The following is a 14,300-nucleotide window of genomic DNA, read 5'->3' as shown; positions in this document are numbered from 1 at the left end:
CAGTTAGTAGTGTCCCTGATTGAAGAGGAATATACTCCATTTTTTAATCTTATTTACCCTTTATGCTTTCAGTATGTAAGGATGAATTGCATAATCTCTTTTCAGAGGAATACTGATACCCTTCTTCGGCATTAGTGCATAGTTAGGAGTATATTTTGTATTGTTGATATTTGCCACTAGCTGGGGGTGAATTGTTTTGGGGTTAATTATGGAGAAAGGTTGTCTTATGAACTGCAGTGGCTGAGCAGCAGCCAGGACAAATAAATATACCAGTAGAAAGTATTTAGTGTACTACCTTTATCACTTACTGTCTAGCTAACTTAGGTCTGTCTTTTTCTGTCTCTTTTCCCCCACCCCTTAATTTATTGTTTCTTTTCTATAAAAAATTGGAACTGAACTTGATTTCTAAGATTTTGTTTAGCTTTTGAAGTCTCCCTTACATAAATGTTTGTTAAAGATTGGAAGTTTATAATTTCAAATAAATAAGTTAGGTAATTCTCAAAAACCTGGTTTGATTTGCCGAAGGTTTTATTTAGCCAAACACAGTGGTCGACAGCTCACACTCCAGCATCACATGGGTTCTGCAGATCTCAATGCCACCTTCTATGGACCAGTTAAAAAGGTAAATATTAATAGTTTGAGCATATTTTTATTTAATAACTTAGAAATGATTAGTTAGTTATGTTGATTTGGGTAAATTATTTATTTCTCTTATGTCCCTGCCTGTTTCAAATATTTAGAAGAAGGAAACGTCAGCTTTGATTCTTTACTTCTATTCCTTCAGTTACTAACTTCCTTTGACATTATGAAGACTATGCCAGTAGCCTTCCTTATGGAATAAGTAATATAATTACATTATTTATGAGATTAGACTTGAGATAGTATTGCATAATAAAATGTAGATTGATTTGAGAGCATACAAAAACCATGAGTCCCTTTTCAGAATTCTCAGTCTCCTATAATCCTTATTTCCAATAAATTGAAATCAGGAAAGCTAACAATTAAGATTTGTGAAATGTGCAAAATGTTATCAAAGTGATTATTTAAAAATTAGCAATACACTAGTAAATTGCCTTCATTTTTAAAAAATAATTTCTTTTTTGAATGTAAAATTGTGAGCTTTAATTTACTTTTCATTGCTCGGTATAAATAAAATCACCGTCATTTGCCTTAAAATGGCAAAACAATAAAAAGCTTTTTAAAAAATCATTGAAGAAAAAAATACCCAAGTTATCTAGGCAGCAAGTAAGTTTCATTAAACATTTTAATTAAAATCTTAACTTTTATATGTAACTGTAATACCAAAGGTTTTTTTTAATACTGTGAAAATGCCTACAGTTACAAAACTACCTATTGTAGTTTTTTATATTTAATTGAAATGGGAAATATTCCTTAGAATTCATTCAGTTGAATTACATTTAAGACTGTTATATGTCTATTTAGCTGTAAGTGGGAGGGTCAAGGATATTAACTCACTCAGCTTTTAATTCTTGCTTGATTGCTTCTCTTTTAAGGGAGAAGCTTTTTTCTTAAATAATCATGTTAGCTTCTGCAGTTTTATTAAACAGATAAGTAGGTTTTGAAAAGATAATTCATATGTTAATTATTGAGGACTAAATTTGTACTTTTAAATCATAGAGCAGCAGTAGGCTTTAAGGATGACAGAGATTCCCCCCTCTCCACCCTTTGCTATTATTTAATCTCTTACAGTGATCAGACCATGTAAAAAGAAACCTCACCCTACTACTTTGGGCGGCAGTATAATAGCAGCGGTATCTTAAAGTCCAGTATTATCCTTGTGTGTCCTATTACCGTAAATTTTAGCTATAAATAAAAGGAATTATTGATTCATTACTTGTTCAGATAAATTAGCGTGTTCATAATAGGAAAAAATGGGACAGTCCCAAATAAAGACTGTGTGTGTGTGTTTACACACACATATATACATATACACTTTTAAAGTAACATTTCTTTTTTATGTAGGAATGAGTCCTGTCATTTTGTTAAGGCGGGTTTGGGCATTGCAGAGCTTATTTCACAAACATACTGATTAAGTTATCAGAAGATAATTATATCTTGGTTCTATTTTTATGTTTAAAAATTAAACAGGAAGATGGATCTGAAGTTGGTGTTGGAGGCGCACAAGTAACTGGCTCTAATACACGGAAGCATATATTGCAAGTCTCCACTTTCCAGATGACCATATTAATGCTCTTCAATAATAGAGAAAAATACACATTTGAGGTATGAGTTGGTTGTGTGGATTTTACCTTGTTGTGTTGTTACTTGAGTCTTTCTTGTTTGAATAACCTAATGTAGAATTATTATTGAAAAGGATTTGAGTAATGACCTTTCAGAATATAATTGGAGAAAAAGTATAGCATAAAATTGGAGCATGGAACCATGAGACTGTGAACGTTACATACTTCTTGGGTCATGTTTCATTGGGTTTTCTAAGTCAACTTTATTGAAATAGTACGTTTTATATAGTAAAACATAACTCCATCTAAGTTCACAGTTTGAGTTTTAACAGATATAGTCACCTCTGTAACAAGCATCACTGAATCAAGATACAGAATATTATTTTGTTGTTCAGTCACTAAGTTGTGTCCAACTCTTTTGCAACCCTGTGTACTGTAGCCTGCTGGGCTCCTCTGTCCATGGAAACTTTCAGACAAGAGTACTGAAATGGTTTGCCGTTTGCTTCTTCAGGGCATATTCCTCACCCAGGGATGGAACACACGTTTCCTGCATTGGCAGTTGGATTCTTTACCACTGAGCCAGCAGGGAAGCCCCCATAGAGTATCTTCCCCAAATTTTTATACTCTGTTTCAGTCATTTCCCTCACAGTATCTCCAGACCCAGGCAGCCAGTTGTCTGCTTTGTATCATTGTAAATTAGTTTTGGCTTTCTAGAATTTCATATAATTGGACCCACATGATACATATCACTTTTGTCCAGCTTCTTTTACAAAGTCTAGTATTTTAAGATTAATCCATGTTGTTGAGTGTATAGTTTTCAGTAGTTTATTTTTATTGCTGAGTGATACTCTGCTACATGGATCTGTTAGGGTTTCTTTATCCACTCACCTCTTGATAGGCATTTCGATTGTTGGGTTGAATTTAGATTGTAGTGAATAGAGCTGTATGTTTAATTTTTTTTTTCTTTTGCACTTTGCATTACTGTGCTTTTGCAAATCCATTTTTAAAAACTGATTATTTTTTTAATTGAGGAGTATTAATTGCTTTACAGTGTTGTGTCATTTCTGCAGCATAGCATGAATCAGCTGTATGTGTACATAGATCCCCTGCCCCTTGATTAAGCCTCTCTCCCATCCCCATCCCACCCTTCTAAGTCGTCACAGACCACCGAGCTACCAGGCTGCATCCTGGAGTGATTTTACTTTTTCCATTTCTACCAACAGTGTAGGAGAGCTCTGGTTGCCCCACATCCTCTCTAAAGTCTAATATTCTCAGTCTTTTATATTTCAGCCATTTTAGCTAGTGTGCAATTACACCTATTCATTGTGGATTTAATTTCTTACCTTGATTGCTAATGGTGATGACCATTTTTTTGTTAATTCATGTGCCACTTAATGTGTCTTATTTGATGAGTTTTTTGTTCGTATGACTTTATTGGGTTGTTTAAAAATTCTTTATAAGGTGTGGATACAGATCCTTGGTCACTGCTATGTGCTATGAATATTTTCTCACAGTCTGTTATTTGCCCTTTTATTTTCTTAATTTTACTAAGAGCAGAACTTTTTAATATTGACAAAGTCCAGTAGCCACTGTTTTATGGTTTGTGCTTTTGATAGTCTAAGAAATTATTGGCTGTTGTGTGGTTTCAAAGATTTTCTTCTACTTTTTCTTCTATAATTAGCTTTTTACATTTAGATGTATGATCAATTTCAAGTTAATTTTTTTGGTATGGTTATAGGTAGGATTAAGAATTATTTCCTCTACCCACATATATTCACTTGTTCATTCAGCATCATTTGTCAAAAGCACTATTCTTTTCTCATTGAATTACTTTAGCCCCTTTATTTAGAAAAAATAAAATCAGTTGGCCATATGTATGTATTTCTACACACTCTCACTGTTTCATTACTTTCTGTCTGTCCCTTTGGTAATTTTACACTATCTTGATAGTGTCAACTTTCTTTTTTTAGAGTAACTATAAAAATATACTTTTTATTACTTTTTTCTCCCATTAAGTCATGATTTGATTGAATTATATTCAGTTAGTCTCTTCCCATATGTTTAATGAGTAGGTTGGAGTTGATATGAGGATCATGTGATATTTTAAAATTAAGTTTAAATGAAAGATAATAATTATTTGAAAAGATGTAAAGTTACTGCCCTATTTATACTTAAGTGAAAATGAATTTTCAGATACAGGTGAACTTTGGAAGTTTTAAATTTGAAATGAGCAATTAAATTGTAGGCCTATTTTAATACTAATCTTCACATTCCCTTTATGTGATGATAATATGGTTGAGAGATGACTATTTTTACGTGATGATGTTTCAGAGAAATATTTTGAAACCTTAGTGTTTTAAGTCAGTGGCTAAGCCAAGAGATTTTGCTCTCGTAAATTTCCAGGTGTGTATTATGTATTACTTCGGGAAAAATGTTAATTTCGAAACACAAAATTATATGTGATTGAATCCTAAGAATATTGATTTCAAGTAAGTATTGAGTACCTTACCCAAACATTGTAAAGCTTTTCAGGCAGGTAGAAGTGAATTATCTCTTAACAGCTTAGATGTTTTAGTCTGGAGCTATCATGGATAATGTATTTTAAACAAACAAGCTACTTAATAAATACTAGATTTGGTTTTCAGAGTCCTACTTTATAAAGAGCTGGTAAAAATAATAGGATAAACAAAATCATAAATGGGTTTTCTTAAACTGTTATTGGAATGGCTAGTAATTTTAGTGGGTTTTTTAGTGGCTTTTCTCCTTCCCTGTCTGGTTGGGATCATTGAGGCTAACAGGAAGTGATTTAGGTAGAAGGAAAAATTAAGTAGAAAATTGCTCTAATATTTTAAATTTTAGCTGTGTCAAACCAGAATCCTGAGCATAAGTGGCATATGTAAAATGCCATTTCTATGGCTCCAAAACCTCTGCTTGCATCTCGAACCAGGCAATGGTGAAAAGGCTCATGACTCACATTCACACTGTGTGCTTACAGTCTGCTGCATAAGTTTTCTTAGGCATTTATTTTGCAAAAATCTTCACATATTAGAGAAGATAGTTAAAAGTATTTAATAATTACTAAAGGAAGCTGGTCTCTTCAAATATTATTTCTTTATGAGTTCAGTAAAATAGAGTATTTTTTATTTAATGCTACATAACAAATCTCAGCTTCATGTTGTAAAACAGCCACTAACAATTCATTATCTTTTGTGGTTTCTTTGGGTTGGGGATTCAGGAGGGGCTTGATTGAGTTGTGGCTTGGAATCTTTAATGAGGTTATGTTAAGATGTCAGCTGGGGCTTCAGTTATCTAATGTTGTCAGGACTGGAAAATACTATTGGTATGCACCTTTTTCCACATGACTGGAAAGTTTGTTTTGGCTGTTAACCAAACTTAGCGGGTATTAGATTCTCTCCATGTGGGTTTTACCAGACATGGTTGTTTGATTGTCCTTGTATCCTGGTGGCTAACTTTCCCTAGAGTGAGTGATCCAAGAGACCAGGCAGAACCTGCAGTGCCTTTATGATCCAGCCTTGAAAATCACATATTGTCACTTCCTTATTTTGTTGGAGTAATGTCACCCTGATAAAGTGAGGGGACCACACAAGATTAAAACGTACCACGGTCACCGTGGGCCATCTTGAGAACTGCCTTCAAAAGGTAGCATTTATTATGGTGTCATATTTAATCCATAATAGTCAGGCTGCAGAGACTTTTTCCTCTTTTTATGTATTTTTTGGAATATAGTCCATATTGTGATTTAGAACAGCTAAAATACCAAAATATATATTTAATGGTAGTCTGTACCTTAGATTTTAGTAACTAGCATTTAATTTTTGAAAGAGGTATGGATATTAATACATATTTTTCTGAATGTTATTTATTAATACTTTTTTAAAATTTCTGAGAATGAGACTAAAAGCTAATTGTTGACAGTAGCAGAATTAATGTCAGAATTTGCATAGACAATCATTAAACACCAGTGGTATTTCATTGAGAAATTATATCATTATTGTGACATAACAACACATAAAGGAAAATGATTGGAAGTACAAGGAGAAATAGGTAACTCCATTGTTACAGAAAGCCCTCACATATGTACTGATATATGTACTCAATAAAAAAGGATTCTAAAGATCTGAATTAACACAACAAATTAAAATTGAAAGTTATACTGGGAACTTTGAACCAGAAATCAAAATACATAAATTGTTCTTGAGAAATAACTCTTTGCGACCCTGTGGACTGTAGCCCATCAGGTTCCTCCGTCCATGGGATTCTCCAGGCAAGAATACTGGAGTGGGTTGCCATTTCCTTCTCCAGGGGAATCTTCCTGACTCAGGGATCGAACCCAGGTCTCCTGCATTACGGGCAGACGCTTTAACCTCTGAGCTGCCAGGGAAGCCTACCTTAGGAGGCTACATAACCTTATTACTAAAACTGAACTAGGAGAATACAAAAAAGATAAGGAAGCTATAGGTTATTCAAAAGAAATATACAAATCTTAAATAAAATATTATTAGCAGGTTATATTCAGCAGTGTGTTGAAATAATAATCCACCCTATCCAAGTAGGGTTTCTTCCTGCAATACAGATAAGGAGTTTGTCAACAGAGAGCTATTGAGATTTTATAATAATAATACAATTAACTGAGCAGACATGAGTTCAAGGAGAAAAATCAATGATGTCTATGGATGTACGCAAAGCATATGAGAAAAGTCAGTCCTGATTTCTTATTTCCAGATGGGGTACTCTTGGCCACCTAAGAATAGAAAAAATGCCTTAATGGCATAAAGGTGTACGTAATGAGAGATCTAATAAGCAAGCAGTAATTAGTAGTAAACCTTAGACACCTTCCCCTTAAGGTTAGAAACGATTTATACCTGCCTTTACTCCTACTGTCCAGCCTTGTTCTGCAGGTCCTAATGAACACACTAAAAAAGAAAAAGGAATGAAATTTACAAATATCAAGAGCTGACAAAGTTTATAGACAGTATGATTGTCAAGTATAGTAATCAACTGAGAAACTATTCTTTGAGGAGAATTTGGTTGAAAAATCTTTCTATAAATCAGACTTACTAATAGTAAGTCCCTTCTCTCTGCATGAGAATTAATTGGAAAATGACATGAGGAAAGGGGTATTTTAATAATCATAATCTTTCTGGGAATCATTCTAACACAGAAAGTACAAGACTTAAACCAAAAAGAGAAAAGAATATGGAAGGGTAAATGTACCTGAATGAGAAAGGTATGTGTTATAAAGGAATTTGGGTTTTTCTTTTTTTAAGTCATCTATAAATTCAGTGTCTCAATCCAAACCTGTAGATTTATTTTCTATGAAATTTGACAACTGATCCCAAAATTCATCTGGTCAAGGGAATGCACAAGAGTAGGCAAGGAGGGGCAGGGGTTTGGAGATGGGAAAGCCCAGTAAGAGGGAAAGGAGTATGTCTTAATACCCAAACATAACTCGAAGTTAAAATTGTTTTTAACATGTGTGAACAAATAGCTCATTTGAACAAAACAGAAAGTCCAGAAACAGAGTAGTATTATACAGAAGTGTTTGGGATGTGATCAATTTGCCATTTCTAGTAAATGGAATTGAAATAACTGCTAATTCATTTGTGGGAATGGAAAGAGAGTAGTTCCATATGTCATATCAAATGCAAAATCATAATCGAATTCCACTGGTCTATTGAGATAATGGAGATTTATTTGTTGATGAAGCATGAATTTCTACCTAAAAAGGCATTTCTGGTTCTTTGACTCTGGTTAAACAATAATATAGGTAAATAAGTCACTTTTAGTATGTACATAATAATTAAAATTAACATTATTAAGAGCACATATTTAATTTGCTAGGATTGATAGTGATGTGTCTAAAGTATGTAGACGTACAGAGATCATTGGAAGCTAAGGAATGTGCATCATCACTAAAACTGACAGGTCTCTCAGTCCTCGCCTACCTGTAGTCCTCTGAGAAAGCCTAGTGGTGTTCCTCAGGACCTTGTTAAAGGACGATGACTTGCTCCAGATCAGTTACATAGTCTAAATAACACCATCTTTATGCCCATCTTCCTGCGCTCCATTTGAGGGAAAAAAACAGCCTTATACAGTGAATCAAAATGATACATCCCAGTGTGAAAACTTGAGCCATGCAGTACCTGTCGATGTATATCATACAGATGTACAATTCTCTTCCCGTCCCACTGACATAAAAAAGTATACAACGAATTTACTGCTTTTCATGTTTAATACAAAAATTACCAAGTATTTAAATTTTTTTTCATTTGGTTATACAGGCAGTAAATATGGTTAACTTGGATTGTAAATCTTTGATAGTATACTTTGCTTATTTCTAGGGAAAAGTTGCTAAGCAAAGAGTAGTATGGATAAACTTGGGAGGAAGATTGTAGTGTATTTCTAAAGTTAGCATTTGTATGTTGGTTAACACTTTATTTTTACCTAAATATTAAAGTAAGCCCCTGCTAATCTCTGTTGGATGACATTCTTAGACTGGACTTTATATCCCTGCAGGGAAAAACATAGCTTTTCGATGTTCTGTGACTTGAACCACCTTTTTCTCTAGTGTGTTCAAATAAGTGAGATTTTAGTGAAGTGTCATAACAAAGTTTTTTGTTGTGAATTATTTCTTAAATGGAATTACCTCTCAACTACTGCCTGGTCAATTTTACTTACTAATTAACTAATTTAATCTTTCACACTGTTAATCTGGCCTGTTAAACTCTGTTAATCTGGTGAAATTTCAGGAAATTCAACAGGAGACAGATATCCCTGAAAGAGAACTTGTTAGAGCCCTGCAATCCCTCGCCTGTGGTAAACCAACACAGCGGGTCCTCACCAAGGAGCCCAAGTCAAAGGAGATAGAAAATGGTCACATATTTACAGTTAATGATCAGTTCACGTCCAAACTACACAGAGTCAAGATTCAAACAGGTATCTGAAATTATCTTTTTCTCTTAAAAATTACATACATATTTTTTCTTAGAAGTTCTTAACGTTGGATTTCTATTTTTTAAAAAGTAACGTTTTTCTGTCTGCTGCATGATACATAGACTTAAGAGATAAAGTGACTTTTATCATTGTATGTTCCTGTCAAAATGCAGTTGAATCCAAGTTCAGTAAGCATTTGAAAAACTAATTCATAGTGTGAACAAGTATTATTTTCATATGGTTTTCAGCAAGTGAAATACAATTTTATGAATGTTTTCTTATAAAAAATTGCTTTTAACTGGTTAACAACTAGTCAATGAAGTCTGCTTTTAAAACTGATTTACAAATTTTTCAAAATTGTGAGTTATCTATTTAAAATTTAATCTTTAGATGCAGCTATTTATATTCTGATAAATATTTGTTAAATTTCAAAACTTTAAAAACCATATTATTTCTCTAACTTAAAAACAGAGATAACCCTGTTGTGAACAGTTTTTGGTTCAGCTTTTTTTAGGATGACAGTTAACGTCCTATCTATTGTATATTTAACAATGTAAGGTGTATATTTTCTATGTATTTAAGAAGGCGAAAAAGCACTTCACCTTTGCTGAATATTTAAACTCTTAGTGTAGCTTGCTACCTGGCTTTTAGATGAGCTTCCCAGTGATAATTTGTCCGGTACATCTAATATATCTGTGTAATAAAACCTGTGTTTATTAATCTAATAAAATCTGTGTAATTCATATCTGTGTATTTTAAAGTAAGTTAAGCGTTTAAAATGACTTCAATTTTCTGATTTTTATATATTAATAATAAAAGATAAAGTCTTAAAAATTTTTAAATATTAAGTATACAGTTGATTGCCAGAATACACTGATTCAAGAACTTTGTATATACACTTTAGTTTTTCTTTTTGACTCTAAATAGGATATTTTTTTCACAGCAAAGTGGTATCTCTTTACAGCCATGACTACTTTGTTTATTCATTGGAACCCATATCATTGATCCATATCTTTGGGACACAGATGTATGTTAAAAAATAGAACAGTGCTAAAGGGTGGTTGTGGAATAAAATATCTTTTTCACTAGTGTAAGACATAAGACTGCAGTTTTGGGCAGAGTTTTGGATTTCAGAAGTTACTTGTATCTCAGATTTGGAGGATGTGTGGTGATAATAGATCTGAATTACCTAGCCTCAGCCTGCTTAATCCTAAATAAATGTCTTTGTAATTCAAGATTATATCATGCCCAGCTAATATTGTCAGATAGTATTATGATTATTTTAAAAAGTCATCTTCATAGGTTTTTGATTTTTGGTGTTAAGTATGTAGTATATATGTATATAGTATTTTAGATTTCATTAAAAAAGAAATACAGTTAAATGTGATGAAAAATTTGACTAGATGACCTTTTTTAAAGTTTTCAGCTATCAAATTCCGTAAAGAAAAACGTGTTTCATTTTTGAAATGGTACTTAGAATCTATCTTGGCTCTTACTGATTTTTGTGGAAGTTAAAATTTTCTCTCTGGTGCTAAGTATATTCCTCCTGATACATATAGATACTTAGGTACCCACTTACGCAGCAAATATCCTTGTTATGCTTCTCTTAAACACATTATGCCAGGCTCTGGGAGTGAACTCCGTCCTCACATTTTTAAAAACATAATCCACAGTCTTGGAGTATATTTATTTAGGTGACCAAATTTAGATGAAATAAGTACGTTGTTAAAAAAAATTTTTCCCTCCACTGTTTTATCTGTTTTCACATCAGCAGAAAAAGTGAAAAATGCTGTAATAGACACTCAATTAAATTTTGCCACATTTGCTTAAGCACCTTTATTTCTACCTTCCCATTCTCCCTCTCCCTTCATATATGTTTATAGTTCCTGCAGCATTTGGACTTAATTTGCAAACATCATAACATAATTTGCAAACATCGTAACACTTTTCCCTTAAATACTTGAGAATATACTTTTCTCAGAATTAAGATTTTACCACAAAATTGTACAATATCAGACCCAGAAATTAATTATTAATTAGAAATTAATTCCAAACATCTATATGTATTACCCATATTTGCATGTCCACGGTTGTTTCATTTTCATAATCATATTTTTTGGGTCCAGGATTCACTCAAGAGCTCCACATTACAGTGATTTTAATGTTTCTTTAGTTCTGTTTAAACCAGTGTCTCTATCTTTGTTTTTCCCCTTATGGTATGGAATTTTTGAAGAAAAGCATTTTTCTCCTTTAGTTGAGCATTTTAATCTAATTTTATTCTTTTTCTTGTTAATGTGTTGATTAACTTGGGAGAAGACCCTGAAAGTAGAATTCTTAACCAAGGAGTTCTAATTAGAAATAACTGAATGGGCACATCAGAATGATCTTCTGAATTGTAGTCTGCTGTCTCATGGGTGTGCCCAGGCCTAAGTCAGCAATATTTTATGTGGTACTTTGTAATATTTCAGTTTTTACTCCAGAAACTTCACATCTATCTACTATTGATAACCAAATAAACTTCATCAATTACCACTTTTCTTTCTCTGCTACTTCAATTAGAGCAAGGTTATAACAGAAAGAACTTTTATACTTAAATCTTGAGAAGTTGGCTTGAAGACTGGGGAATAACAGAGTGAGACTACTCCAAAAGAGTGGAATGTAGTTTACATTGTTGTTCAGTTGCTCAGTCAGGTCTGACTCTTTGCGACCCCATGGACTGCAGCATGCTAGGCTTCCCTGTCCTTCACTATCTCCTGGAGTTTGCTCAAACTCATGTTCATTGAGTCAGTGATGCCATCCAACCATTCCACCCTCTGTTGCTCCCTTCTCCTCCTGCCCTCAGTCTTTCCTAGCATCAGGGTCTTTTCCAGTGAGTCAGATCGTCACATCAGGTGGCCAAAGTATTGGAACTTCAGCATCAGTCCCTCCAATAAAAATATTCAGGGTTGATTCCTTTAGGATTGACTGGTTTGATCTCCTTGCAGTCCAAGGGACTCTCGAGAGTCTTCTCCAACACCATAGTTAAAGCATCAGTTCTTCAATGCTCAGCCTTTTTTATTGTCCAGCTCTCATATCTGTGTGATTACTTGGAAGAACCATAGCTTTGACTATACGGACTTCTGTAGGCCAAGAATGTCTCTGCTTTTTAATGTGCTGTCTAGGTTTGTCACTGCTTTTATTCCAAGGAGCCAAGTGTCTTTTAATTTCATGTCTGTTGTCACCCTCCACAGTGATTTTGGAGCCAAATTAGTGATATTGTGACATTTAGGAATTACTAACATAAATGACAAATTGTAGAATAATTGATGAGGTGTCCAAATGGAGTTTTGTTAAGAGACATTCTGGTGAAACTTAAAAATTTTTTTATTTAGCTAGCTAAATCTTGGCAATACATGCTCTTTTGTCCTCTTAAAGTCCCCACATTTCTCCCATTTGATGTGGTTTTGGTGAGGCTTAACTTGAAGTCATATTGGTAAGATACTACTTAACATCTGGAAGTCACAAGCAGTGAAAATTCTTTACTGATAATCTTACTGCTAACTATATGTGGCTACCATTTTTCTTCTAGGAAAGGAATCATTCTAGTCTATAAAAATAAAATTGGTTTTATTATCTCTATAAAATTAAGCTTCTAATATTTAAAAAGAAAAATCCAGAATTAAATTTAATATTCAGTAAACTTTGAACTAGGTACTTTTTGTATGTTTATGTGAATAAAAGTATGTGTATAGTATATATTCAGAGGTTGAAATGGATTTTTTTAGGTTAAGGTTGCTTATAAATAATTTTTCATTGTGTGTGAAATTTGCATGATAATCACATGGTAAATGTCTTTATTTCTCTTGTAGTTGCTGCCAAGCAAGGTGAATCCGACCCAGAAAGGAAAGAAACAAGGCAGAAAGTAGACGACGACAGAAAACATGAGATAGAAGCTGCTATAGTGCGGATAATGAAATCTAGGAAGAAGATGCAACACAATGTGTTAGTAGCAGAGGTGAGGACCCTTCCAGACAGCACTGATGTGGAAAAGGCAAAATCACTTTAACAGCTTAAACTTAGGAAAGTACTGTTGTATTTTAAAATACAGTTCTTCAAATTTGAAAACTGTAGTCAATTAACACAGTATTAAAAACCTGGCACTTTCTTGACAGTTAAGCATAGCTGAGCATCAAATTATGTGCACACCTTAAAAACAAACATGCTTGTAGTAAAGATGTAAGATCTTTGTGAAGCCATTGAAATAGTGAGGAAAGAGGTGATTAGGGTTGAATAAAGTATTGGGTGAAGATAGAGAACCAAATGAAGACAAATGGGAAGAGAAACTGACAGCATAGGAAATGAAAAAGAGGAGTGGAGGATGACTCTGAGGCCCCTAGCTTGATTGGCTAGATAGAGGTTGGTTTCTTTAACTGAAAAGGGAAGGGGTATGTACTGCTGTGTTCCACAGGTCAGTTAAAATCATTTTTACAAGTTGACTTTGTATTACATTGACAAAGGAAGAGAATTATGGGTGAATGGTCAGTAATTTCAAAAATCATTTAAAAACCAAATCAAGTAAACATTTAATATGTGTTGGCAATTAGGTGACTGAGTAGTTTTCCCATTTTCATTGGACTGGTAAGAGTGAACATTTGGTGGCAGTGCCTTGAGAAGTAAATGGAGCTAAAACCAAGTGAGTGGCTTGTCCTTTGGGATGCTGTCTTGTGGGAAAGGGCACGAAGAATAACACCTAGAGGATTATGTGTTGAGGTGAGGGCATCTGAACATTTTTTTTCTAGATGGGAACACCTTGTGTTGCATTTATAGTCTAAGGATAAAGAAAGGATGCTTAAAAACAAAAGGAAAGAACAGGGATGAGGGATAATTGATGTACTAAAGTCTAGAAAAAGAAAGGCAAGAGAATTGTGTAGAGAACGCACAGGCAGTTGATGTGTTAATGAATGCTACTGAATACCTCTTCCTGAAACCCAGGGCAGGAGGCAGGGGTGTTTCTAAAGAAAGGTGGGTACATGGCTTGGATAAACAGGTTAAGTGCAACATGGTGGGAGTTAGAGGAATTTCACATGAGAATGACTTCTTTTCTTACGTAAAACAGGATGTGAGGTTATGGTGCTTGGTAGCTTGCTATACTGTAAATTTGTGTTA

At 33.7% G+C, this 14,300-nt stretch overlaps 1 protein-coding gene across 2 annotated transcripts in view; it reads left to right on the top strand.

Annotated features, from left to right (window-relative positions):
* Positions 1 to 14,300, top strand: part of CUL3 (cullin 3) — a 104,981-nt gene that overhangs the window by 89,181 nt on the left and 1,500 nt on the right. For both annotated transcript variants that reach the window (XM_052658593.1, XM_052658600.1), the window contains 4 exons: positions 526 to 622; positions 2,110 to 2,244; positions 8,972 to 9,158; positions 13,004 to 13,149. In XM_052658593.1, coding sequence (XP_052514553.1) covers positions 526 to 622; positions 2,110 to 2,244; positions 8,972 to 9,158; positions 13,004 to 13,149 — 565 coding nt within the window. The remainder of the gene's footprint in view (positions 1 to 525; positions 623 to 2,109; positions 2,245 to 8,971; positions 9,159 to 13,003; positions 13,150 to 14,300) is intronic.

Source organism: Budorcas taxicolor, chromosome 2 (genome assembly GCF_023091745.1).
Source record: "Budorcas taxicolor isolate Tak-1 chromosome 2, Takin1.1, whole genome shotgun sequence".
NCBI classification, from domain to species: Eukaryota; Metazoa; Chordata; class Mammalia; order Artiodactyla; family Bovidae; genus Budorcas; species Budorcas taxicolor.
Note: the sequence above shows the minus strand (reverse complement) of the source record. Positions and strands in the feature narration are given on the sequence as shown.